Source organism: Tauraco erythrolophus, chromosome 8 (genome assembly GCF_009769465.1).
Source record: "Tauraco erythrolophus isolate bTauEry1 chromosome 8, bTauEry1.pri, whole genome shotgun sequence".
Classification (NCBI taxonomy): domain Eukaryota; kingdom Metazoa; phylum Chordata; class Aves; order Musophagiformes; family Musophagidae; genus Tauraco; species Tauraco erythrolophus.
Window position 1 is genome coordinate 6573465 of NC_141472.1, and position 27376 is coordinate 6600840.

At 57.1% G+C, this 27376-nt stretch overlaps 2 protein-coding genes across 4 annotated transcripts in view; one reads left to right on the forward strand and one right to left on the reverse strand.

The window, feature by feature from the left end:
- Positions 1–555: 555 nt before the first annotated feature.
- SLC19A1 (solute carrier family 19 member 1) lies at positions 556–3130 on the reverse strand. The gene is made up of 5 exons (XM_086615769.1): positions 2954–3130; positions 1470–2217; positions 1071–1263; positions 845–986; positions 556–741 (listed from the first exon to the last, which is right to left on the reverse strand). Exons 1-5 carry the CDS (start codon positions 3128–3130, stop codon positions 556–558), a joined length of 1446 nt encoding a protein of 481 aa, XP_086471895.1.
- Positions 3131–21321: 18191 nt separating this feature from the next.
- The window catches only part of PCBP3 (poly(rC) binding protein 3), a 53500-nt gene continuing 47445 nt past the window's right edge, over positions 21322–27376 (forward strand). For 2 of the 3 annotated variants that reach the window (XM_086615298.1, XM_086615299.1), the window contains exon 1: positions 21325–21390. In XM_086615298.1, coding sequence (XP_086471424.1) covers positions 21325–21390 — 66 coding nt within the window. Of the gene's footprint in view, positions 21391–27376 lie in introns of all 3 variants that reach the window. The other variant, XM_086615308.1, reaches the window with a different exon arrangement.

Sequence of the window (27376 nt, forward strand, 5' to 3'; positions counted from 1 at the left end):
AGCTGGTTTGAATTGGTGTGGGCAAATCCAAGGTGCTACAAAGAAAAAAAAAAAGACAGAAAAAAAGATAAATCTGTAACTAGCTTTTTATTATTGTATGGAAATTATTACCATAAAAGCTGTGCGAGTCACACAGTCTCTGTTTCTTACAGTCTACTGTATTTTGTGTAATTAATGCAATTTAAAGCCTGTGGATCTTTATTTTTATTTTTTTGTCCGTTGTGTCCTATAAACCATTTTCTAAAGGCACTGAATAAAGAAACGTTATCCTCTTGTAGCCTGGCTCCGCACAGTGACGGGGAGCCGGTGGCTGGGAGACCCCCGAACCCACCCGTGGCACCCAGCTGCGGGCAGCCGTGGGCATCCTGCCCCTGGTTGTGTTTGTGGCGGGGGGGCACAGCCCCTACCCCCACGGAGCAGGAAACAGGTCCTATAGGGTATGTCCTCAACAGGCCGGCGCCGAGGACCGCGGAGGGATGGGAGACGGAGCACGCGGTGACAGTGACGCTCACTTATCGAGCCGAGACCCAGCCACGGCGGTCGTGGTGCCAGCACTCAGGCTTGCACGGCACCTGCCTCCGGGCTCTTCTGTGCCGGTACCTCAGCAGGGAGTGGGCATGGCTCCTTGGCCAAGGCCAGCTCCGCAGGCTGCTTGCGGCGGCTGTGCCGGATGCCCACGCCAACGGCTGCCAGCAGGTAGATCACCGCCAGCAGCGTGAAGTAGCTGAAATACACGTAAAACTGCAAGAGAGGTGAGGAGAGAGCGATGCTTGCAGCCCCCCACTTCATCCCATGCCATTCAGGGATCACCCTCCATCCTAGGTGCCCCCCCACCCATCCCTACCTGAGGATGCACGGACAAGCCCAAGCCTCTCTTTTCAGCCACGATGATGGTGATGATGGTCTTCAGCACGGTGGCAAAGAAGGTGTTGACCCCAAAGACCAGTGCGCAGAGCTCTTTGGAGAGGGAGGTAGCGATCTGGAAACTGGGAAAGAAGGGGGGCACCAGTGAACCCCTGGTACTAGCCCAGCTGCCGGGGTGGGAGCAGGTCCCCAGGGGTACCACGCACATGGCGATGGGCACCAGGAACTGGTAAGAGCCACGGAAGAGGACGTAGGCAGCGTAGCACAGCCAGATGTTGCTGGTGGTGTTCATAAGCAGGAGCAGCCCCGCCTGGAAAGCCGTCACCACTCCGATCACCAGCTCTGACCACAGCGTCCAGCGAATCTTCATGTAGCCAGCAGCGAAGGAGGCCCCAGCCCCTGGGGAGGGGATGAAGCACGCTGTGAACTCCTCACCAGCACGGGACCACCTTGCCTTCCCCAGCCTAGTGATGCTCATCTCACCACCACTGCCAAACCACTCCCCGCATCCCCAAAAATGCCATTAAGGACTGCCATTCTCAGGGACGCAGGGGGATGGGGATGTCCCCCTGCATCCCTGGTGTCCCCAGCCCAGGTGACCATACCCAGCAGTGTGGAGGCGGCGTCCACCCCTCCGTTGTACACCCGCCGCTTGTCCATGGTGGGGTAGATCTCGTTCCAGAGGATCTGCACGTAGTACAGTATCAGGTAGTAACCGGCCGAGTTGAATACCCACCACAAGGACCAGAGCCGGAGCTGGGGTTGCCCAGCCAACGCTCCCACCTCCCGCAGCATCCGGCACAGCACCACCTCACGCCAGCCCCCTTTCCCCCCACCGCTGTCCCCCCCGGCCATCTTGTCCAGCTCGGTGGGTGCAGTCTCGTCACCAGCCCCCTCGGGCCTGTTGAAGAAAAGGCTGCGCTGGGGCCGCTCGAGGAAGAGGGTGAGGATGAAGCCAAAGCTGACGAAGCCCAAGGAGACATAGTTGAGGGTGAGGAAGGAGACGCCACCCAAGGTCACACAGAGCTGGCCCAGCACTGAGCTGGTGAAGACACCCAGGAGGACGGCGGAGCGGGAGTAGCTGGCCATACGCTGGTAGCGGGACGGGGCAACGAGGGAGAAGATGTAGGAGGAGTAGGCAATGCGGGCGGCCATGGTGACGCCGTAGAAGAACTCCATCAGCTGCATGGCAAGGACAGAGGTGCCAAACACCAGCAGCAGCCAGATGGAGATGTGGCTCAAGCTCTGCAGCACCAGCACCGGCTTGTAGCGCAGGTAGTCCGTCAGCAGGAAGATGGGAACCAGCACGGCCATGTAGGAGTAGGTCAGCACCGGCGTGATCACGTTGGTCACCTGCCATGCGTGCAAGAGGCTGAGCACGGGACACATCCCTGGGGGATGCCCCGAGCCCAGAGGAGTGCGGTTTGGGTGGGCACTGGCTGCTGATTCCCATTGTGGCACCTCCTCGAGGCAGAATGTGACCTGCAGCACGCTCAGCTGGGGGCTTGGCTGAGTCTCAACCCCCTCCCGTGCCGAGAACGCAGCGTTCCCACGGACTCGGCAGCCTGTTGGGACTGGGGCCAGCATCCCTTGGTTGCGAGACAACGACACGCAACCCCTCCTCGTCTAACCCCATCGTTGCCAGCAATCTGGCGGTGCCCAGCCCTGTGCCCCAAACCATGTGCCATACTGGCATAGGAAAGTCTCCCTGGTGGGATGGGACAGGGCTTCTCCCAGCCCGGCACACCTCTGCCTTCCCACCAGCTGCCCAGGCAGGCAGGGGTCAGGCATTGCCGGCCCGAATCAGTTGCCAGCCTAGGCACAAGGTCTTACACCGGGCTAAGTTAAGTCTGGGACTTAGGGGCCAGGGTGACCTGGTAGCTCAGCAAGAGAGAAACATGCTGCTGGACAGACCCATGCAACACCACCTTCTCCTCCCCTCAAAAAGCACCACCACACATCACTAATTGCCACTTTGCCCGGGATGCAGCACACCTGCACCCCAGCACCACGGGAGGATGCTCCAGCCAGCCCCAGGGTACCCGGCGTGACGGAAAGGGGGACACGAGACGTGCTGCCCACGGCTCACCTCTGCCTGGGTGAAGTTCTTGTCGGCCCCCAGGAGATACGGGGTGATGAAGCTCTCCCCGGGCCGGATCTGCGTCATGAAGCCGTAGAAGCAGAGGTAGAAGACCTGTAGTTTCCAGTGCTGGTCTGGCACCGTCTCCGATGCCGGCTTTTTGGTGTCGTCATCCTTCTTGGGCATGGCTCCGCTGGCTCTGCAGCGGGACGGCGGCGTTATCCCAGGAACCGTCAGCTAGATAGGCTTTGCCAGGCCAGGCAGCCCCTCTCTGGCCACAAGTGCACTCCGACACATGGAAAGCCACGTCGCTGCAGTTTCTGAGGAGAAAGCAGCATTTGGCACGGGCTCAAATTCCTCCATAATCGCAAGGCAAATAAATACCGCTACCTTCTCCACAGGAGATGTTCCTGCAAGAAGAAAAGCAGCCGCAAGTCTTGCTGTGCAAAAAGCCGGGGAGGGGCGGGGGAGCCCTGCGCATTTCAGACAGCATTTGTAAATCCCGTAGAAAAGAGTTTAGATGCACAGAACACCCGGCTCTGCAGCAGGGCATCCTCGGCTCTCATCACATCTTTCTTCTCCCTCTTAAGAGTCAGTGGGGTTTTACACCCCTCCCAAAGCGATGCTTCCCTCTGAGCCAAGTTGCTCTGCTGCAGACCCAGAGGCAAAGGGACGCAGACATCCTGTGCGTGTTCCAGCAGGAGACGGTGCCGGGGACCACGCTGGTTGTGAAAGCGAGTTAATGTGCACACCGGGCACTGGGCTGCCCGTGTTATACATTAGCTGGGCACTCAGCGGGACTTTAGCCGAGCTGCAGGCTGGCGGCTGCCCCTCGGCTCTCCTCCACCCCAGCGGGATGCGACGCTTGGGCAGCCTTGCCTGGCCTGGGGTGAACGCAAAACGCCCTGAGGTTCATGGTCTGGAGGGGGATTAAATGCTCAGATCCTGAGGTTTAGCCGCTGGAAAGCTGGCAGCGCTGGGGAAGCGCGATTAGCAGTCACAGGATGGAGGCAGGGAAGGGAAAAAGCCTGGCCTCGGCATCCTCCCAGTGCTCCCCACTCCCACAAGTCACCACCGGCACTTTTTGAGCCATAAAAATCCACGTGTGAGAATCTACAATGAAGGAGCAAGGTCTAGAAACCCGATTATCCTGCTAATTGCAGAACAACTAATCATGCTTGTTAAAAAGTAAGTCCACGGTCTCAGCCCGCGGCCCCCTGCTGCAATCCCACGTGGCTCACCTCTGAGCAGCACCCCCCCTTCATAACGCATGCGGCTAACAGGGAAATGATCCAGTGACGGCAGGGGAAAAGCCAGTCGCGATCGGAACCAAAAATGGCAGCAGGAAGTGGGGTGCCCGTTTGCCCCAGCGAGGACTCACCAGTCCAGCGGCATTCCTGTGGGATTTCAGCACCAGAGCCTGAGCATCGCCAAAACACATGCGTCCTGGAGCTCACAGCTGGGCAAACAACCCCCCACCTCTTAAATAGGTCCCTGGAGAGCGGGACAGGGCTTCACCACTCGCTTCCCACTGGCCAGGGTGCTGGATGGAGCACTGCAGCCCCGCCGCCGCGCTCGGAAGGGCAAGGAGCAGGAGCTAAACCCCCCCCGAACACCCTCCCCAGCACCACGCCATGCCATGCCCGCATGGGGCCCCTGCCAGCCGGAGCCGCCTGGACTATGCCCCATCACCCGCTTATCTCCAAGCCAGGCTGCGGCTGGCAGCAATCGGCACCTCCAGCAGCTGCTCTCCGTGGGGCAGCCCCCCGTGGCCGAGAGCCCGACAGGCATTTTTCACCCTTTGTTCCAAACTTGTACAGCAAGCACATGCTCTCCGTTTCCTTTCATATCCACCCAGGACGGATACACGTGCTCGTCCCTGGCCCAAACGAAACCATCCACATTGAATCTTGGATGCAGCTTTGTGCTCCTGTCCCAGCGCCACTGTCCCCGATCCTAACTCCTGGCATGTGTGTCCCCACACTTGCAGGGACTCCAGCCCCGAACCATCCGGCCAGACCCAGCTCCACCTCTCCAGACTACGTAAGCAGGCACGAATCCCAAGGGATGCTCCTCGGGGCTGTCATCCCCCTGCCCCGGTGCAAACCAGGCAGAGGAGAGGGAGCAGAGCACGGGTGGGTTAACACCGTGTGAACCCGGTTATCACCGAATCATCGCGGCGTGACCTTGAGACGAGGAATCCTCGCTCTGCTCCGTGGTCGCCAACCCGCGGCCGGGGGCTGTGCGGGCGGCTGGACCCGGGCACGGCCCCGCGGGGAGCCACGGCCCCCGCGGTGCGGGGGGACGGGACAGCCCCGGGGGGGGTCGGAGGAGGATGCTCTCCTGCGTACCCTGGGGGCACCCCACATCCTCAGCATCCCGGGCACTCGGGGGACACCCACATCCGCGGCAGCCCAGGTACCCCCGGCACCTCGGGGCACCCCACATTCCCGGTACCCCACGTACCCCTGGCACACCAGCACCCCGCAGCCCGGGCCATACCTGGGGGTCGGCGGGCATGTGGGCAGCAGGCCGTACCCGCCCGGGCGCGGTGGGGAATGGGGGGGATCTCGGGGCTCCCCGCAGCCGCCGGCGCCCGGTTCGCACCAGGCCCAGGAGGAGGAGGAGGAGGAGGAGAACGTGGGGGGCCCTCGGGAAATGTAGTCGTGCCCCATGTGCGGGGCGGCGGAGGGACTACAAGCCCCACAGTGCAGCGGACAAGAGGAAGGGGAGGAGGAAGCAGAGGAAAAGGAGGAGGAGCTCGAGTGCCGCCCGGAGTCTCGGGTTGTGTGTTGGAGACGGGGGGAGCGGAATCCCCCTGTCCTAAAGCGTGTCCTCGTCCTGGGGGGGGGGGGCGGGACACAGACACCCCTTGTCTGGCTTCTCCCCACCGGGGTCAGCTCGCCGCCCATCTACCGTGGTCTCTGGGCTGCGGGGCTGGCTCCGGGAAGGCGCTGCCCACCGCCTTGGCTCCGCACCCCCAACCCCAGTGATTTAATGCCTGCCTTGCCCCTTCCCGCTGCCCGCAGCTGCTTGGATTTATTTCTGACCCCCGTTTTTTATAGGGGGGGGGGCGGGGGAAGCGTGAAGAAGTGCTTGAGATTTGTTACAGTCAGAACAAAACTGCCGGACCCCTCTTCCCCGGACCCCTCTTCCCCGGCACAGCCCGGCAGCAGCCCCCCCAGGATGCGCTTACGGGTGAGACCTGGCCGGCAGGACAACGGGGGCTGCACCGCGGCCCTGCACGGCTCCCGGAGCCGAGAGCATCCATAGAGAGAAACCAAGCAGAGGTGGAGACCCTTGAAGGATCGGGCCCCGGGGCTGGTGCCCCCATTTCCCAGGGGATGATGCACCTTCTGAGAACAACTTCTCTCCCTGCCTTTCCTCCCCCTCTGCCAGCACTCACCCTGCCAGAAGAAAATGCAACCTGACAGGGCTCGGCTACTCCACTGAAATATTTATATGTTCCCGCCTGGAAGTGCGGCAGCAGGATCCCAGATGTCCTGGGTGGGGATCGTCACACCCCCCTGCCCAGGGCTGTGAGGGGTCCAGGCAGCCACAGCCCAGCCTGAGGTCTTCCCACCCAGGGGCCTCCTGTCCCTTCGGGTCCCCCAACACCCATGTGAAGATGCTCAGCGCCAACCCACCGTGGCAGGGGCTGGACTAGAGTTTATTTCGCTTGAGTTTTTCTCCTCCTTTTCTCAGCCAAACGAGTAGAGCCAGAGTGCGTTATTTAGGTGGAGGACATTCCAAGTTCTTTCTCAAACGATTGCATGTTTGCTCCCCAAAGTAGTTTCCTCCCTGGTGAGGAAACCAGGACACCAGGATGGCTTTGGTACTGCATGAGGAGCTGGCTCATGTCCCCTCCCAGCAAGCGCTCGTCCTCGGGAGGATGGCAAGAGCACAGCAGGCATGTCCACAGGCTCCCTGTGCCCACCATGTATCTCCCCTAGGCAGGGGCACAGCCCTTCATGGGACCTGTCTCACCATCCACCTATTGCCAGGGTGGTGGCAGGATTGGGTCCCTTCCTCTTGTGCAGCAGGACCTGGGCACAGGAGCACCCAGAGCATAGGTCCAGGGTGATGTTGTTTACCTGGGCAATGCCAGCACCCTCGGGGCACTGGTGGGCCTTAATGACCTTGAGCAATGTCACCCAGGACTCCCACCCACTCACTCCAGTGCACGTATCTTAGCAAAGTCGTGCTGCCACTACCAGCCCCAGTCACTGACTGTACTCCCCCAATCCTGGGATGACACCCGGGGTGCACAGGCCGGGCTGGCAGATGCATTTGTGCAGAAGGCAGGGTGCTGGCAGCACAGGGCATCCCAGCCTCCCAGGGCACAGCTCATGCAGTGGTGCAACCCCTCCAGGCCTGAGGGCTGGCATCCCCAGGTGCCAGGCTGCTGGGGCTTGAGGCTGGGGCCGGGACTCGCCTTCAGCATGAAGGATGGGGCTGGGGCAGGGGCAGAGCAGGTTTAGGGTGAGGATCAGGGTCAGGGGCTGGGGCAGGGCCAGTGTCAAGGGCTGGGGCTGGGGGAAGGGCAGGGGCTTGAGCAGGGTCTGGGACACGGGTACAGGCTTGAGCAGGGGCAGGGGCAAGGGCAGGGTAGGGGCAGAAGGTGGGGCAGGGGCAGGACCCGGGCAGGGCAGGGAGAGGGGCAGGTCGGGGGCTGGGAAAGGGACAGGGGCAAGGGTTTAGGTAGGGGCAGTGCCAGGTGCAGGGGCAGGGTGAGGAGCCGGGGTAGGGTTTAGGGGCTGGGGCAGGGGCAGGTGCAAGGCAGGAACACGAGCTAGGAGGGGGCAGAGAGCAGCGGCTGGGGCAGGGTCTGGGATAGAGTAAGGTAAAAGGGGCTGGGGTAGGGGCAGGAGCTTGGGCAGGGACAGGAACCGGAGCAGGGAGCGGGTAGGGCTGGCACGGGGCTGCGGGGCGGGGCGGGGCGGGGCGGCGGGTGGGCCGGGCAGAGCCGGGCAGAGCCGGGGGGGCGGGCAGGGCTGAGGGCCGGGCAGGGCGCACCCGCTCGGCTCCGGCTGCCGCCTCCCTCGGAGCGAGCCCCGCCGCGCCCTCCCGGCCCTCAACTCCGGCGCTCCTCTCGTCCTGCCCAGCCCTGCCTGCCCCTGCCCGATCCCTCCCCGCTCCGCACAGCCCGTCCCTCCGCCGCTCCGTCCGGGGCAGGTAGGGGTTCGCCTTCCCCGGGGCGTTGTTTGCTGGGCGGGGGCGGGCTCGGGACGGGGCACCGGGGACGGAGAGGCTGCCGCTGCCCTCGCCGCGCTCCGGCCGGGTCCGTCCCTCGGGCGGAGGGGGTGGGGGGGGGGTGCGGATCGCACACACGGGGACCCGGAGGGGTGGGTGGGTGGTGGCGGGGGGACGAGAAGGCGGCTCCCAGTGCGGCATCACTCCGGGAACCCGGGGTGGCTCCGCAGAGTGGTAGGTTCTCCGTGTCCCCATCCCCAGGAGCTCCCCCCATGCCCTTCCACTTCCCTGGGTGTGTGTCTTTGCGAGGCTGTTGAGAGTTTTCTGTCCCTGACTCCTGGCCCGGGACGCTGCTTGACTCGACGAGGGCTGATTTCTGCCGAAACAAGCCCCGAAGCGCTGTCCCGGTGGCCCTGGGCCGCAAGTGGGGGTCCCCAAGGGAGGCGATTTGCCAAGCCCCCTGCCCGCTGGCTTTCAAGTGGTGACTTTCGGGTGCGAGCATCCCATGGGGTCCTGCTGCTGGCTGTCTGGTGGTCGTTAGTGAGCCCCGGCTCCGGGTGTGCCAGCCACCAAGCACCCCTAAGCAGCTCAGCAGGGCACTCAGTGAGGGCAGATGCAGCCCCAGCATCAGTGCCCGGTGGGGAGCAAGGGGTCCAGGCCTTGTTTCTGGAGCGTGCCTCTAAGCTTCCCCCACAGTTGGGCAAATCGTCTCCTGGGAGCCTGTTTCCCCAGCCAGGACCTTTCTGTCCTTCCTCCAAAATTGGACTGGTTTGTCAGCACGTGTCCCAAGGAAGCACAGGGTGCCCTGCACTGGGGTTGTTTCCCCTCCCCAATGGAGGCATCACCCCCCATCTAATGGGGCTGGGTTGAGAGGATAGGTTTAGTTGCATATTGCGCCCAGGGCAGTGGGCAGCATTTATTGCACAGCTCCCCACAGTGAGTCCCCCTGCTGGGACCTGGGTGAGGCCTTGCTGACCCGTCCAAGGAAGGGGGAGACACATGCCACCCTCTTTGCAGCAGCCCAGCCCTTTGCAGCCTCTTCCGGTGGCCGCCGTGCTGCAGAGCATCCCCACCCTGGTGCGGATGCTGCATGGCCCCCCGGGAATGGCGCAGAGCCCTGTGTCCTCCTCCAGCTCGCAGCATGGCGAGCCCGGGGCAGATGGGGCTGCTCGGGGCCATCGGGCTCCCATGGCACTGGGGGTGTGGGGTGAAGCCAGGCGCTGTGGCCACACAGTATGGTGCAGGTGTCCCAGGCTTTCCCGGCCTGCAGCCATGGATGGGGCACGCTCCCCATCCGTGCGATAGGAGAGAGTGTCTGGGTATCCTGAGGGATGCAATAGCAAGGGAGCGGGTAGTCCTTGTGGGAGATGCACCAGACACTACTCTGTGCCAGGGTCTTGGGGAGACTAGGAGGTGGACAGGGGTCCCCAAAGGTGGAGGGGATGGATAGCAGCACCTAGTACAGACTGACTTTGTCTGTAAGCAAGCAGCCTGGGGACGGATGGAGAGCCCTGTGGGAGGTAAAAAAGACACTCAAAATCTCCGTGACCTGTTCCGTGCTTTCTAGGAGCATTTCCATGGCAGCCTCTGGGAGGTTGTGAGAGGGAAACTCCTGTCTGAGCTTGCTTTAAATGATGGCCAACAAGGTGTAGCTCTGGCCTGAAGTTCAGGGCAAGCCCGTGCAGGTGCCGAAACAGCTGCCAGACGCTGCTGGGGTGGGTCGAGCGATGCTCAGCCCCTTTGCTGCCTGAGCCCTGGGTCCATGGGGCTGCAGCGGGAGGCTCCAGCCCAGCTTAGTGCCTACAAACATAACCCCTGGCTCCTTTCCCTTCTCTTTGCAATACCCCCCAGGAGAGCGGGGGCTTGTTTCGGGACTGGAGCTGGCTCCTACCCAGCCGATGGACATGCCTGCGCAGCGAGGCTGGGGTGCTGCAGCCACCTCTGTGTGCTTGGGGTCCCTCCCACAGGGCAGAGCCTGGGCAGGGGGAACAAATGTCCCCAGACCCTCCCTGGCTGCCGCAGTGCCGGTCTCCAGCCCCACAGCAATGGGGCACGTTTCGGGCAGCTGCCAGCAGCGCTAGTGGCAGCGTTTCCACTCGGCCTGGGCACTCTGCCAGGAGCTCCGCTTCTTCGTCCTGCTAACTGGGGAGGTGAATTAATGGCACTGAGATGCGCCTGGCGTCCCTCATGGCACCCGTCAGCTGTCCTCTGCACAGAGGCTGCGGGTACACCGGAGATGTGCCAGGCTGGAGGACAGTGTTTGTGTACCCAGGGTGGACCCTTCACTCCCAGCTTTGGGGCGGTGACGCATGGGGCAGGCACAGGGGTATCCTTTATCTTCGCACCCCATCCCAGTGCACGGCCGGCTGCAAGTTGAGGCTCTCACCTTTCCACGCTGCAGGAATAAGTCCTCTTTTCATCAGTTTGGCAGGCAAAGTGGTGCTGGCACCTCTCTGATTCTCTGCAGGGAAAGCAGAAAGAAGGAAATCTCTTTTTAACACAGAAAGTTACTCCTTTGAGTGTCTCCAGGGGGCTGTTTTCTGTTGAGGAGGGAATATGGGATTTTCCAGCAGGCAGGTGCCCCCAGTTTTGGGGAAAGCCCATCGAGACTCGGGACTCTGATTGATGGGGAGCCCTTTACAGGAGCTACAGACGGTGGGTGACTTCCTAAACGAAGCAAGCACTCAGGAGTGCAAAAAACCAAACGCTTTCCTCCAAAAATGGCAAAATGAAGCACTTTGATTTTTCCACCTTATTTTTTCAGTTGCTTCTTCCCTTTGCTGAACCCCAAACGCTGGCCTATTTGCTGGGCAGGCTTTGTGATGAGACACACAGAAGAGAAATGCCATTCCTCAACTGAGGGGAATGTGTTTCCAGCCCTCTTTGGTCCAGCAGCAGCCCATAACCAGGGTCTCATGGCGTGTGCCCCCCTAGCCTTGCCAGGGGAGCATTGGCATCGTGTCCACCAGCCTGGTGGGCGCACATGATGGGGAAACCCAGCATCGAGCAGAGGAGGAGAAAGAGGGTCTGCATGCAAGGGCAACCAGCCAGTATCTCCCAGAAAGGGGTTAATCCTGGAGCTCCAGATCTGGTATCTTATTGCTGGCTGCTTTAGGTAAAAGCTTTTTTGGCTCGAATTCAAGGGCAGTGACTGGAGGATGACTCATACATCCCTGCCACCAAGGAGTAAACCCTCTTGTCCAGACTTTCCCAGCACAAGGTGATGGTTTCCTGAAAATCCGAGTGCCCTGGAGGGTCCTGGTCTGCTGGCCCAGGATTTGGGAGATGCTGCTTCCCAGCAGTGCCAGGACCTGCTTGTTCTTAGGGAATTGGGGTGGTGGCATCTCCGCCATGGGTGCTGGGTGATGCAGAAGCACCTGTGTGGGTTTCCGTGTGATGGGGACCTGTTGCGGTGGGTGTAGGGTGAGCGACTAGCGCCAGCACAGCCTGCCCGTGCTGGGGCTGGGGTGGGAAGGGAGCAGGGTCTTTGCTTAAAAGCCACCGAACGCTAATCACTTAAGCGATGCACTTGGAAACGTCAGCGATGCGCTGCTGCGCGCGGAGGCAGCAAATGCTCTGCTTATTCCCTGCGTTAGCGGCTGAGCTGCTGCTCGTGGAGGGGTTTCTCATCCACAACGTGCAGCTTAGGCTTTGCTCCGTGGTTTGGAGCTTCCCCCAACATGTTCCTAGTGAACGTTGTGTGAAAGCGGGACTCGTGGAAACACCGAACCACAGCCAGCGTGAGGCTGGGGGGTGCTGCCAGGGTCTCTACCTTGAAACCTTGAAACTTTCCCGCTTGTGCAAACACACCGCGACGTGGGCTCTGCCCTCAAATCCCCCCATGACATGGTTGCACGCCTCTGGTTGTGACATCTTCGCTCCGTCGCCCTCGCGAGGATTTTGAGGGAGTTGCTGCTGGGTAGCAGAGTGCCTTGCGTTGCTTTGGGGCTTGTTGTTTGGAGGATGCTTTCGCCTTGGCACAGCCTGACTCTCGTCCCTTTTGTCCCCAGAGCGAGAGCCGCCTGGCCGGCTGCACCGTCACCTTCCCAGCGCCACCAGATGTGCCTGCGAGTCGCGCCGCGCAGAGGACTGGCCCCAGGGGTAAGGAGGCAGGAACGGCCCCGCTGCAAGTCCAGGGCTGCCCACGGGACTCCGGGTGTGACAGTGGCATGTCCCATCCCAGAGCTGGTGGTGAGGCTGCTGTGTCTCCTCTTACTGGGGGATGCAGGCCACCACTGGGTTTCAAGCCCAGCCAGCCCGAAGACAGTGCAGAGCCTGCTCAGCCCATTGTGCTCCTGAAATGAGAAAAAATGAGGAGTTTTGGTGATGGCAGCGGATGAGGGCATGTGGAGCGAACCTCTCCTCCCTTTTGTGTGTTTTGAGAAAGCCCACAGGAGAGCCCTTCCCTGTGTGCAGGCAAAAAACAGAGGGCTTGGTAAAAGTTTTGAGGTTTCAGGGTGAAATTGTTCCATGCCAGGCAGCCTGATCTGGCTCTGCAGTGACCCTGCTCAGGGCGGGAGCTGCACCAGAGACCTCCAGAGATGCTCACAGCCCAATTCGCTCTGGGCCTTCCTTCAAACATGGAAATGATTCACTATTTAAAGGCTTTTATTTGCCTGGTAACGTGAAGGCAATGTTTTGGGGAGCTGTAGAGAGGAGACCACAGGGTGTCTGTGGAATGTTCCCTGTGATGGTGCGGCTCCACGGGGCAGGTGAGCCTCTCCACTGTGGTTGTGCATGGCCACTCCATGAAATGCACCTCAGGAAGCTTGGGAACCTGCAAATCCCAAAGCCAGCGGGCAAAATCTCTGACATCTTATAGCTTTGGGGGAGATTTTCCCTATCTGGCCATGTTGGATGCTTTGCGTCAGGGGAGATGGATGCCTTGCGGATGCCCAGAGTGGGCTCCTGGAGCTTGTGCAGGGTGAGGCATCTTGCAGGACACCCGAGGCTGTGATGGGAAGGATATGGTGAGTGCATGACGAGGTGCAGGGAAGCAGCCCTGTAGCATCGTTGGAGTTTTAGTGTCTGCTGAAAAACCCACCGATGGGGACCTCTTCAGGCACCTCGCCGGTCTGGACACATCTGTGGCTCATTTTCCCCACCTGGAAAACGTGTCACCCCTCCAGGGGATTTTGGACACCAGTGCGTGGCAGGGGATAGATGAGTGAGGGACCTGCAGTTGCCTGTTTTTACTGCACAGCTCGGGTGGCCGTGGTCCCCAAGGGCACACCGATAGCTCACCCTCTCTCTCGGGACGTGTCCTTGCATGTGGGCTCTGCACCGGGGGTCTGGCTCCCCAGGTGACTGGCAGAAGCAATGCTGCTGATGGGCGTAACACCTCAGCCAGGGCTTCACCGGGCTCTGCTGGCCATCCATGCTCCTCCATCAGATGACCAAGGTGCAAACCGTGCCCAGATACCACGCATCCCAGCCTGTACGGTCTCTGTCCTTGCCGTGGGTTGCAGCCTCCTCCTTTCAAGGGTTTATGAGAGCTAATGTTCCTGTTGTCGACAGCTCTCCCTGCCGTGGCTAGAAAACCCCAGAGTTTTGCAGGAGGAGCTGACAATATCTGGTGAGACATTTCTCCCCTGCAAGCACTCAGGAGTAGTTTTGCCAGCCCTTAAGCGAGGGAGGAGAGGCAATGATAAAGAAAGAATGGAAGGAAAAAAAGCCCCAAAACAGCGGAGGGTGGCACCGAATTTGCTGACCTCCTTGCCCTCAGTTGCCTCTGGAGCAGAAGGAAAATGAACCTGAAGGGGGTGTTGGCAGCTTGCAAACAGTCCCAGGAGCAGGACTGGGCTGTTCAGACCCTGGGGTCTCTTTGGGCTGACCTCTACTCTGAGTCTTTTCGGCAGAAACACGCTCCTGAAATGGTGGGGTGGATCTGGCCATGGGTGATGTCCTGGGGAGCTGATGGTGGCATCTGCTGCTGGGGCTTGGCTCCAGCTTGGTTTTGGAGCATCACCATGTTTGGCTCTTCAAATCACAGAATCGTAGAATCGTTTGGGTTGGAAGGGACCTTGACAATCATCCAGTTCCAACCCCCCTGCCATGGTCAGGGACACCCTCCACTACACCAAGTTGCTCAAAGCCTCATCCAACCTGGCCTTCAACTCTTCCAGGGATGGAGCAGCCACAGCTTCTCTGGGCAACCTGTCCCAGTGCCTCACCACCCTCTGAGTGAAAAATTTCTTCTTTAGATCTAATCTAAATCGCCCCTCTTTCAGTTTAAAGCCATTGCCCCTTGTCCTGTCACTACGCACCCTTGTAAAAAGCCCCTCTCCAGCTTTCTTGTAGGCCCTTCAGGTACTGGAAGGCTGCAATAAGATCACCCCAGAGCCTTCTCTTCTCCAGGCTGAACAACCCCAACTCTCTCAGCCTGTCTTCGTAGCAGAAGTTCTCCAGCCCTCGGATCATCTTCGTGGCCTCCTCTGGACCCGCTCCAGCAGTTCCATGTCCTTCTTGTGTTGGGGACTCCAGAGCTGAACACAGTATTCCAGGTGGGGTCTCACAAGAGCAGAGTAGAGGCGCAGAATCCCCTCCCTCAACCTGCTGCCCACGCTGCTTTGGATGCAGCCCAGAATACGGTTGGCTTTCTGGGCTGCCAGCACACATTGCCGGCTCATGTTGAGCTTCTCATTCACCAGCACCCCCAAGTCGTTCTCCTCAGGGCTGCTCTTGATCCGTTCTCCACCCAGCCTGCACTTGTGCTTGGGATTGCCCCGACCCATGTGCAGGCCCTGCAAATCCCATCCTGAGAACCCAGACTATCCCATTACAATGGACCTAATCTCCATCCTTCCCTGAAAGCAAGAAAGGACCAGGGATTCCACTGCAGACGGTCCATCTCATCCCAGTGGCTGCTCCTAGTGCTCCCTAAATCCACTAAAGACTTCTAGTGTGCAGCAAAACCTCAGCCCTTCATGGCTGAGGAGTACTCTGGAAGTTTTAAAAACTCATCGGATGTGGTTTTCCCCAAGGAGACACCAGCTGCTGTGTCTCCCTGCGTGGGGCACGTATGGCTTAGCTTGCTGTGACCTAAATGAAATGTCTGCTTGTCCCAAAACCAGCTCTCTACTGGCTACCCAAGCCCCCGGTGCTGCCTCCTCTGTCCTCGGGGATGCCGGGTTCCCTCCGGCCATGCTGGATGCTACTGGCGCTTATCGGAAGAGAGAAGAAAAGGCAAAATGTTGAGCTTCCCCCCCCCCCCAACCAATTTGTCCTTTAGGAGATTAGTTCCCTTCACTGGCTTACGGGGGGATTTGTGGCCGTTCCATCTGCTCGAGCCCGGCAGGTCAGCGGGTGCCTGGGAGGAGCGGCCGGAGCCCAGCTGCTGTCCCTGCTCCTGGGCGTCCTGGGCGAAGCAATCCCTGGGTTTGCGCTCCGGGTTGGACATTTCTGGCTGTATCTGTCGGAAAGGAGCAAAAAACCCGCAGCTGTGCGGGTAAAAATCCTGCTTGTGATGTGGTTTAGACCTGAGGGTGTTTGTCGATGGAGCTGGTGAAAACCGTGCAGAGCAACGGCCATTTTTTTGAAGCTGTTCATGGCTGGTAGAAAGCCTTGAGGATGCTCAAGGACCTCCCCTTCCACCCAGACGGTCCCAAGGAGATGATTGCCCTGTAAAATGCCCTTGGCCTTTGGGAAAGCAAGAGGGTGGGTGGGAGGAACGCATCTTGGTGCAGGCCTTCCCAGGTGGACCCACGATGTTCCTGCCGGGGCTTTGAGGATAAACTGGGGGAGGTTTGCTGGCTCTTGAGAATTTTCAGAGCCAGGTTTTCCGGAGGGGGAGGTGATAGGGGCAATCCGGGACTCTCCCCTCTCCTGCTCCATCGCTCCTGTCATCGCCAGGTGCTGTTTCAAGGTGGTGGGTAGCAAAGAGGCTGGAGGTAAGTTAGGGAAGAGCTGATGACAAACGGGCTTACAGAGGCTGGATTTATAGAGTCTGACTGAACTAGGTTTGTGGAAGCGGCGGGGGGGGCTGCTGGGTGATGCCGGGGGCCGGGGCTTCACCAAGTGCCATCCTGCTCCCAGGCTGTGGGTACCGTGGGACATGGGAGCCTGCCCACACCCGGATCCTGGCCGAGAGCGGGTCTGGCATGCTGCTGGACCCAGGAACATGCTTCCCCCATGCTGCTGCCTTTTTGGCAGGCATGGGGCCATGTCGGATCCCACTGAACACCATCCCCCGGGATGCTCCCAGTGAGGCAGCTCTCAGAAAGCACCGTTTTCTCTTCTAAGGTGGCGGAAAATCACAAAGAGGGGAGCTCCGGGCAGTGGAGATGAGACGCTGGGATGCCGACACCATCCCCATCCCGCTCACAGCTGCAGGGCCTGGGTGGGGGGGACTGGTTTCGTCCCCCTGTCTCCGTTCTCCTTCCCTTGCAGTTTCGGCAGGAATACCGATGGAGGCTGCCAGGTGTCAGCTCGGAAATCTTTTAACTTTACCTCATCTCCCCAAATGGACAATGTCTCCGCTCATTAGGTACCCGCCCAGGGGGTAGATGTCAGCTCTGCTCATGGCTTTTCCCAGCTCATCTTTGCCCAGACTCTTGACGGCTTCGGAGCGCTCAGGTCCCATCACGTCACGTTGGTTCCTGCTCGCAGGGCTGCCTGCTCTGCCTGCCCGCTGGCCGTGCCATCCCGGTGACGGTGGCACCTATGGACCCCCCCACCTTGGACTCCCCACCTCCCCCTCTTGAGGACTGGGGTTTTGAAGGATGTTTTGTTAAAAGGCTGGAAAATAACGGGCACCGGTGGCACACACATAGCGTGTGTGTGTGTGTGTGTGCGCAGAGCTGGAATTGGTTTTCCTTGCCCGGGCAGTGCCTGGGAGGAGAAGCCATCGCCGAAGCCTGTGCTTTGAGGATGATGCGTCCCGACAGCTTGTTCACTGGGACATTAAAATCATTGCCTCTGTCTGCGTAAAACACCCAGCAAGGCGGATGATGGGAACACAGGTCAGAGGAGGATCGTTCTCTCCCCATGCGCGGTGAGCGGCGGCGCTGAAAACCCCGAGCGGCAGAACAAAGCGGATCGCAGCGGCGCGGGGGGCTGCTGCACCCCGTCTGCGTGGAAGCGGGGTCCCCTCCAACACGGCAGCCTCGGGGGTGACAACACGGACAGAGCTGGCTTACTGACATTCCATCCATAAGGCGTGCTATAGCTCAGGGATTTAGTGTTTTCCCAAAGAGCTTGAGTTTTCCCTGGGGGGGTTGCAGCAAAACAAGAGGACATCTGCAAGCTCTCCATGATTTCTGCAGACCGCTGGCCCCATGCAGATGCCCCATGGTCCCAAACAGGGCCAAGCGAGATGCCCTGTGGGCACAAACAGCTACCTACTTGCAGGTGACGGGAAGCTGAGGTCCAGCTTGGCTGGCTGGGTCTGCAGGAGAGGCAGGCTGAGTGGTGGAGTAGGCTTTGTTTTCCTTTGAAGGGGTGTGACATTTAGTAGGAGATACGGGGGACCTAGTAGTAGTTGAGATGGTGGGATAGGGCAGTGTGCCAGAGTCCTGAGGGAGTTGCTTCTGCATCTCTAGCCCAGAGTAGGTGCAGAGTTGGAGAGACTCTGGGCAGGCTGCTGAAAATCTGCTTCTTTTCTGAGCACATTTTGCTTTGAAATCCCCTTAAAAATGGTTCCTGGTGTGATCTGCTGGGTCGGGCTGGGCAGCAGGGCAGTGTGTGAGCTGGGGTGCTCTGGACAATCACCAAGGCAGTGCCAGGGGCAGCTCCCATGCCTAGGTGTCACTTTGGGTGCCTGCAGATGTCCTCAGAAGCAGTACTCACCAGCTTGCTCAGCTTGAGCAAAAGCAGGGAAGTTGTCACAGCCTCACGGGATGGGGCACAGGACCAGCTCACATGTGGCGGTACCCATCAGCTCACCTCCGAGGCTGGACAAGCGTGGGGAGCCGCATACAGTTCATTCACCTTTGCATCCCATTGATGCCACATGGTCAAACCTTCTTCAGAGAACGTTTCGCCACATCCCTGTGACTCCTTCTTCCCCACTCAAAAAAACCCCATGAAATTTCAAGCCTGCTGGATTAAGGTGGCCGAGTGCCCCAGCATGAATGGATGGTGTCAAGCTGAGAGTGCTGTCGAGCCCCTGGAGAGTGCTGCCCTGCATGAAGTCCCTGCTTCTCGGTGGGCTTGATGCCTCTCTGGGATGAGTCAAGGGTGTTGAAACATCATAGTCTACAAAGGCTGAGTTTTTGGGGGACTGGCCACATCAGTGCATTGGAATTAATTGCATCCTTGGGTGCTTTTATCTGGGAGCAATAGGTATGATTTTGCTGGGATCTGGGCACCTCTACCGCTCTGCTGTTCACAAGTGACTCCTTGGGCATCCTGGGTGACCCCTCATGAACACTGCTGACCAAATTTGCTAGTGGGACCTAGTCCATGAGAGCTCACGAGTGAGCTGGCCATGCAGTGATGGAGCTGTGCTCTCCACTGCCATGGGTCAGGAGACAGAAAGCTTTTGGCGTGATAAGCTTGCTGGTGTCTTTCTTATGGCACCAATGCATGTTTTACTGGAGAGAAACAACCAGGGAAAAAATTAATTGACTCCTCTGCTTGTACTGCCAGAGCAGACACAAAGTGCAGGGGCTTTAGCTGTGCTGGAGAGAGGATTTGGGAGATGATGGCAAGGACAGTAGTCTACCAGCACACCGAAACATTGCTTATCCATCAGCTTGTGATGCTTGCCTTTTAAAACAACTCCTGACGGCCTTGCGTTTGTCACTGCTGAGCAAGATACTGCTGTTGTGTGATGTGGGGGCACAGGCAGCTGCCACAGCCAGTGCCTCTTGGGCCATGGTGATGCCTCTGGACGGCTGCACCTGGCAGAGGTCCTCTGGAAGCAGCCCTGCAGGAGGTGTTGAGGGGTGCTTGAAGCAGCCGTGGTCAAGACGTGCTTTGCAGTGCTGAGATTTCTGCTTGGAGGCAGCTTTTGGATTACTTGAGGTGCACTCCTACTTGTGTTAGAACGGAGGTTTGCCCCCAGCATGGCACCAGTCCTCTGGGATGCACAGGTATGTCCATACCTGGAGGTGACCTGCACCTCAATCTCAGAGAACACGAGTTCGATGGCTAGACATGTGTGCAGTTCGACTGACCTGCTCCTGTGTATCTCGGGGGGCTGCAAGACATAGAAATAGCAGATTTTGAGCCTAGCTTACCATTTTATTTGCACCAAACCTTTAGAGGAAAAAGCTGTACTGGAAGCCAGAGTTTCTGTGCGTGGGTGTGCACATGGTGCACAGTGCAAGACCATGGGGCTGTGGTTGAGAACTTAACCTTGCAGCATGTTAGTGTAAGGGCAGAAAGGCTTTAACATAACAAGAAGCAGAGCTGCTGGGAGACGGACCGATGTTTGATTAAGAAAACTGCTGACAAATTCTTTAATGACGCATTTCCTGAATGCTAAGCCTTATCTTGGGATAAAATCAAACCTCTGACCTGAAAGACTAAATAAAAGTTTCTTTCCTCGTGACTTTGCAGGCTGTTGCTGTGGGTCACTGCTCTGAGCCTGCGTGGGCAGCAGGGATGCAGGATGTGCCCATGGGGCTGGGATGGAGAGGATTGCGTCTGCACTGGTGCTAGGGAGCAGGACGAGGGTTTCCTTGCAACCCCTTGTCCTTCCAGCATCCCTAGCCTTTGTCTGAGCCTCCTTGTTTGCACGTATTTGGATGAAGCTGGTACCGTGGTTGGGATTTTTCCTTCTTTTTCTCAATACTGGAATCTGTGACCAGAGGTTTGTGCTAATCAGCACAAAAAAGTACCAAGGATTCCTCTGCTCAGGGCTGTTTTACCCATGTGCTTCCCTGTCCCCTGGTTGCCCATGGCCACGGTGACAGTGCTAGGAGGATGCTTTTGTGGGTTCCGGAGGGGCCGGGCTGGCTGGGCACCCCAGGGTGCTGAGATGTCATGCTGTCTTCCAGGTCCTTCCCTGCTGCCTCTGCTGCTGACCCCCAGCCCTCTGCCCCACGGGATCCCTGACCTGCCCCTGCTGCTCCTCCAACAGTGAGTCACAGTTTGGATTTTCCATCCTTTCCAATTATTTTTGGAAATTTGTTTGGGACCTGTCCTGTTTGCCGGTGATGCCAGCTGGGGATGCAGTCGCTAGCTTGGAGGATATGGCTGCTGTTCAGAGAGACATTCAATGCATGGTAGGGAAAAAATACTGATTCTGAGGACAGTTGGTCACTGCGAGAAGCTGTATGGTTTCCATCCTGGGAGGTTTTCAAGCCCTAAAGGGATAAAGCCCTGGACAACCTGGTCTGATCTTAGTGCTGATGCTGCTGTGAGCAGCAGGCGGGACCAAAGATTGACCTCGGGGGTCCCATGGGCTCTCTTCCCACTGACAAGCTCCTTCCCATGGCAGCAGCATCAGCCTCTCACGCCTGGGTCGCCAGGGATCAGCGTGGTGGCTGCTGAGTCACCAGGAAGAGGAAGGTTTCCCCTTATGACACACAAGCTGCCCTGACACATCAAGAGCAGCACCGAGTCCAAGTGACCAGTGAGACCTGCAGCTCGTCCATCTCGCTGCCCCAAGAATATTTTGGGCAGTGGAGAGGTTTTTCTGCCCTCTGGCACTCTGCTTATTAAGTGCTCAGGCTGCTCGATTGATTTTATTGACGGGTAATGCATGCCCCAGTTAACTTATTGGGAGCAGCAGCAAAAATAAAGCAATAAAAATAACCCGGCGCCCATGTCACTGAAACGTGCTGCATTATTTCCATTGCGATTTGAAATCTGGATGAAGGAGACCCCAGGCTCGTGCTCCCCCAGTTGGGGGCCGTTCCCACAGCTGGACTGATGGGTGGTGGTCATCTGAGGGGTCTTGCTGGGATTGTGTCCCGGGGACCTCCACCTCCACAGCCTGGTTCTTGGGATGACTTCCTTTGGTTGATGGATGCTGGGGCAGGATCTGCCCAAACCTACTCTGAATATAGAGAAAAGTATAGACAGGGCTTTGCTGCCTGCCCTGTAAACAACCCAAAGGTGACGCTCCTCATTGATTTGTGTCCCCCAACCCAAACCATGTTCTATTTCTCTCTGAAATTCGCTTTTCCCGGGTGGTAAGCAGCCATCAGGTGTCCTTCTTCCACGCTATGCCTAACCTCTGCTGTGTCCTCGCCTACAGGTTCGTGTCGCAGACCCCTGGTTTCCACCCTGTGCTCAGCATGCCCTTTTCTGGTGCAGCCGGACCCTCTGAGGAATCGCTCTGGAGCTCGAGGCCAGCCTGCAGGGTAAGGTAAGGCGAGCTCAGTCCCTTTCCAAATCCGGGGGGGGGTCTTTGCAGCTGTGCTGTGGTCTCCCTTAGGCTGTAAAATGCCTCCAGGGAGGACGTGGTTGGGCTCTGCACAGGGAGGTACTGCTGCACCGCAGGGACCTGGCTCAGCGTGGATGAAAAATGGAAGGGAGTTTTGCTCCCTGCTCGGTGCAGTTCTGCTAACAGGGCTTCTATGGGAGGTGTGTTTTGCTGCTGGGACCTCTCTCTGTGAAGGGACTGGTCGGTCCAGCATCCATGCGGGTCTCCCATCCTGCTGCCTCTGCTCCCGTTGCGCTCAGCTGCCCGCTTTCCACCACGTTGGTCACAGGGGTCCATTAAAACCAGCTAAAGAGCTAAGCTGGGAAGTGCATTGACAGAGTCATTTTCATCAGCCACTCTGCTTTTGTTACTAAAATAGATCTGCTTTGGCCTGGGGCCATCGTGCTGTCCCAGCCATTGACTATTGCAAATGGATGGTGGGGCAACATTTTCCATTAGCAAAGAGGAGGACATACGTCTCCGAGTGAGAAGACAGCTCCATAAACCAGAAATGTTGAAGTGATTTTTCACTCAGAGGGTGGTGAGGCACTGGAACAGGTTGCCCAGAGAAGTTGTAGATGCCCTATCCATGGAAGTGTTCAAGGCCAGGTTGGATGAGGCTTTGGGCAACCTGGTGTAGTGGAAGATGTCCCTGCCCATGGCAGGGGGGTTGGAACTAGGTGATCTTTGATGTCCCTTCCAGCTCTAACCATTCTATGATTCTATGATTCTAAGTGTCCGATAAACCCACCTCTCTTCTCTCCCTTTCCTTTTAAACCCTCTTCTCTTCACTCAAAACCACGGGAGAGACCAGCTAGAGCCACACCCTGTACCTGCAACAAGATGGTGCGTTTTGGATAAGGGGATGGAGAGTTTCTCAGAGGAGCTACCGGTGACCCAATAAGGGGCAGCAAGGGTAGAACTTGCCCAAAAACCTGCTTGTCCAAGATCACTGGTGTCATGGTGGTTACCAGTTTTGCCTGGCCTTGAGCGTGCCTCGTCTGAGGTCTCTGCCATCACCGTCTCCGGCTCCTGTGTGCTATGGTTGGCCTCTTACGAACACGTCCATCTGTAGAGGGTTTTTGGAAGGGCAGAGGGTGGCTTTGGCTTTCCTGCTGGTGACTTGGAGGGCAGGAGCTGAAGAAAGGATGCACTTGAGAGTGCATCCTGGGAGGGTTCTGCCTCTTCCTCACCTGCTGGCATCCCCCTGAGCACAGCCGGTAATGGGGAAGGGCTCCCCATAGCTGACCCTGGGAAAACTGGGACATGCCCTTGCTGGAGGAACTGAGTGTCCAGCCTGGGACCAAGTCCCCAAACTCTCATCTCTCAAGTGCTCATAACCCCAGTCTGTTCAGCAAGTGTGTTCTATTCTCTGGCTTTAGTGAAGACACTTTTCTGCAATAAGTTCTTATTAAAGCATCATTTAGATGAACCTCATGACATCCCACAGCTCCCACCTCCCTCCAGGAAGGTTTCCAACCTCATTTTTCTGCATTCCCATGCTCCCTGTCCAACATGCCATCCGTTCTCCCAGCCCTGTGCCTTGGCTCCTCTCCCACATCAGCAGGCAGGAGAGGAGGCTGGTGCCCGGCTCTGTGCAAGCCAGCAGCTTCTGTCTCAAAATGCAAAGCAAGGTGTGGTTTTTGTTTTAAATGCTAAGCCCTCTTCAAGGCTGTGTCTTGGACCTTCTGCCCCATGGGATTTCATCCTTTGAACTCAGGGTGGATCCTGTGCGTGTAGTACCATGACTATTTTATAGAAAAACTACAGGTGCAATGGATACCTGGAAGAGGACTCCGTTTTTGGAGACCACTTGACACTGGGAAACTGCTGCTGCTCCGTCTCACATCCAGGCAATGCGACGAGCGGTCACTGCTGATGCTGGGGGCTGGAGATGCTGTGGGGTGAGCAAGGTGCTCGAGTGGGAAGTGTCCATGCTGGCAAGGGGAAAAGCTGGCCACAGTGTGACATGAAGCTACAGGGTGGTGGTGGGGACATGCCTGCCAGCGGCAAACGATTTCCCAGTTTGACCCTTCTGCTTAATCTGAACTTGAAGGTGAATGAGCAAAGCTAATGACATCGATCCGGGATGCGGCTGATGAGCACCGTGCCCTGCGGAGAGCTCGGCCCCCAGTGTCCGGTCCCTTTCTCACTGTTTTTTTTCCTGCCTCCCCTTCACGCCTTTCCAAAGCCATCAGTCAGTGCGGGGCCCGGCGTGGCACCCCATGCCACCGACCTTGCTGGGGGGCAGGGGGATGGCATATAGGTGCCTGCAGAGAACTGTCCCGCTGTCTGATAGGCTTCTCCCAGCCGTGGCCACCTCTCCGCCACTGGTTAAGCCTGGCGTCTGCTTGCCATCAGCTCAGGGGTGTGGGGAGGCACATGCTATAGGCAAAGGTGTTGGTACCGATAAAAAACCCATGCTGCGTGCCAGGAGGCACATTTCTCATCGGTAATGAAGTTGTCTGCTGAGCCACATGCTGATTTTCCTGACCCAAGGGGTCTGAGGTCTTAACAAGCAGCGCTGCGTTGATGTCGTTTCATTCGAACTCGGCTCGCAGAGCAGAATGTAACTTGAAACATCTCCGCACTGCTCTTAAGTCTTTAGATAAAATGCCATACGAACTGGTAAATTGTATTTCTCTGAGCCGTTGGGAAACCTGAGGGTAGGTTGCATACCTAGAACTTGCCTTGACTAGTATGTAGAAAGCTCTTTTTTGGGGAAAGAAAGATGATGCGCTTTCCCTCCACATCTTCTGTGCTTTAGCCACAGATTTTCCGCAGCCGAAAATAACAAACCATTTTAATCTAAGTATTTTTTGTTCTGATCTTTTAATCCAGCTTGCTTTCTATCGATAGAGTGGCCTAAAATTATTTCTCCGCCTGCCTCTCTATTATATAATTATTCGGAAGATTACTCGGGAGCCAGATTTAGCTGGGCATCACTGGGGAAGGATGAGGGGCAGTGAATGGGGAGCTGCAGGGCTGGAAGGCGGAGGGGTTTCTTCTTTCCCTGTGCACATTGGCCATAGCAAAATGCAGAAAAGGAAAGCAGTGAGCTGAGCACTTTTGGCTGTGTCTGTAGTTCGCACCTGAGTGTGGCAAGTTTCTCCCTTGGCTTGTATTTGTTGGAATAAAACGCCCCATCGTCTGGCTGGTGGCTGGGGAAGTGTGACCCTCCCATCCAGAGAGGATCTCAGGTGAAACCCTGCACTTCTCCACAGCGTTTGGAGCATTTTATGGCTCTACTTCTGTCTGTAACAGCAGCGTGGTGAGGCAGTCTGGCCTTGGGAAGGACCTGGAAACAGGGGCTGTACTCCTGACACCTTCTGTTCCCATGCGGAGCCGTGTGCCTGGGAACAGCCATGATGGAGAACCGGCATCTGAATTGAGTGCCGAGTCAGGATGTGTGGTGGTGCCAAGAAGGCATGGAGGTCACCAGAGCTGCACTTTCTCACCAAAGCCTGAGCTCAGCGGGTTCTTTGAGGAACCCTTAGATAAGAAGGGCTCAAGCCTTTGGATGATGGGATGACTGGGGACAGCTGCTTTGCAGAAGTAACATTACTGAAATTCAAGGGCAGATGCCAGAGGTAGATTCCCTTGGGGCTTTCCATTGGCAGGTGTGATGAACAGGCATATCGCTGGCACAAGAAGATGGCACAGGCGAGGGATTTGCCAGGTGGAGACTCAGACTGCCAGAAAAAATGCAGTTTCTGACTGCTGTGACCTATGGGCTTGAGTTTTGATGCAAAAAACAAGAGGTTGTCTTGGGCTCCAAAAATGCCTTTTCACCTCCCCAGACTGAGTGTCCTGACTCCAATGGGCTGGTACCTGTGTTTATCGAGGGAAGGCCAGGAACTGCTTGGCCTGTGGACCATGGCTGGCTGTGATGTGGTGGCTCAGAGCTGCCATCCCCTGGGCAATACAGGCCTGGGGCAAGGGGGGACCCCCAGCATCAGTCAAAGTCAGAAAAGTCAGATGCTGGGAGCTGTGGATCCTTGGAGACCCTTCTGGGGCAGAGCATCCCCAGAGTTGTGCTGCCTTGTAGGTTTGGCAAGTGTCTGTAGGGAGACACTTTGAAATGCCCTTTGAGCCTGGTGTGGCCGTGCAGTGGTGGGAGCAGGAGATGCCCACCCAGAGTCTGCCACGCTCCCTCTGCTGTGCTTGGTCCTTCTTCCAAGAAAGCTGTTTCAGCAGATCCTCTGCCTCCTCTATCCTCCTCAGACTTGTCATCTCTTGGAGCAGTGCGTTGGTGCAACCACTGTGCATTAGCCAGGAGGGCAGTGGAGGATGGGATCAGCCCGGGGTGGGTCAGGAGCAGTGCGGAAGCATGAGATAATCTTTTTTTAGCGATGGAGCAGTTGTAACACGTTCCCTTCCTCCGAGGCTCAGGGAGCCAGCTGAGCTCTGAGGTCTGCAGCCTGGGCTTCAGCCTGGTCCTTCCCTCCAGAGCTGCCTGCCTCTGAGATGGAAGGGTTTAGCACAGCCCATCACCAGCAGCCAAATTTGTGTTGCTGTATGCCCTCCTCTCCCTCTCAGAAGCTCGGTCCCCAGGGTGGGTGGGCAAGCACCGCTCTGCCAGTATCCTGGTAAAGCATCTCCAAATTTCCCCATGCACACGGGCAGCACCCTGGTGCTCGTCTCGTATCCGAGCTCCTTTCTCCTTCATTGTTGAAAGCGTCGGCTGGTTCACCCTCATCGCCTCAAGGCAACCCGATTTGCTCAGTGGCCTTTAAAAAAATAAAAAAATAAAAAAAATCAAAGCCCACTGAAATGACAAGAACATCAGCAGTGGGTGCATCCCCCTTTGCAGCAAACCGAGGGATTTGGGAGAAAATGGGTCACATGCTCTTCATCCCGTGCCACGTGGTGGCTCTCCCACGGCCAATGAGGTTTGGAGCCTTCTGCGCCGTACAGCGAAAAAAATCACTGGGATTTTTTTCCCCCGTAGCATTTTTCATCCTTTCCAAACGTGAAAAGACTGACCATCTGTCCGGACCCCCCTCACACCAAATCGGCACTAAAGCGGCTCTTTGGGGAAGGTAAGAAGATTTAAAAGGTTGTGTTGGTGGAAGACCACCTGCTGCGCGCAACTTCTCCTATGGATGAAAATCAGGGAAGAATCACGAAATGAGTCAGGTCTGGGGCTCCAGGATGGGTTAAAAGAGCTTTGAACACTTAAGAGCTGTTTTAAGTGAATCTCTTGTGGAGGAAATTTAAGTCTGTGTTGGAGGGAGGTGGGATTATGAGAGAAATAGGTGCGCGAGCAAGGGAGTTAGCTTCAGTTAACAGCTGCTCCTCAAGGCTCTCCTATAAAATATTTGCAAAAATATTTTTGCAGATTGTTTTGCAAAATATTTTTGCAGAAATCTTTTGCAAAATTGTTGGTCTCTGTCATGGTGTTTGGTTTATTTTGATAAAATTCAGGTTTACGTGTCTTTTGCGGCTAGTGCCAAAGACCGTATCCATGGGTAGGGGGGCATCCGTCTCTGCGTTAACCAGAATATTCAGCCATTCCTGATTTGTGTGGTCAGCGCAGGCTTTGGACGTTTTGTTGTTTATGTATGCGCTCAGAGTGGGAATAGCACAAATCAAATTGTCTTAAAGAAATTGATACTAAGATAACATAGATGTTAATCATGTCTTAGTCTGGCAACACAGTAAAACCCCCAACCCTATTTGATTTAATTTTTACCTTTTGGTTCTTTTCCATTAATTCTTTTCCTTATGCCGAGGAAATTTGATTTGGAAAGAGGAATACCTTTTCTTATGAGGCTCGCTTTGTTTTCTTTTCGGTTTTCCTTCAGATAACCATTTTAATCAGGGTAAATTCTTTCTGATACTGTCGTGTTTCTGTTGCATTTTCTTTGGTTACACCATTGCTTTATAAGCAGAAAAGTGAAATATTAGTCGAAAAGGTTGTA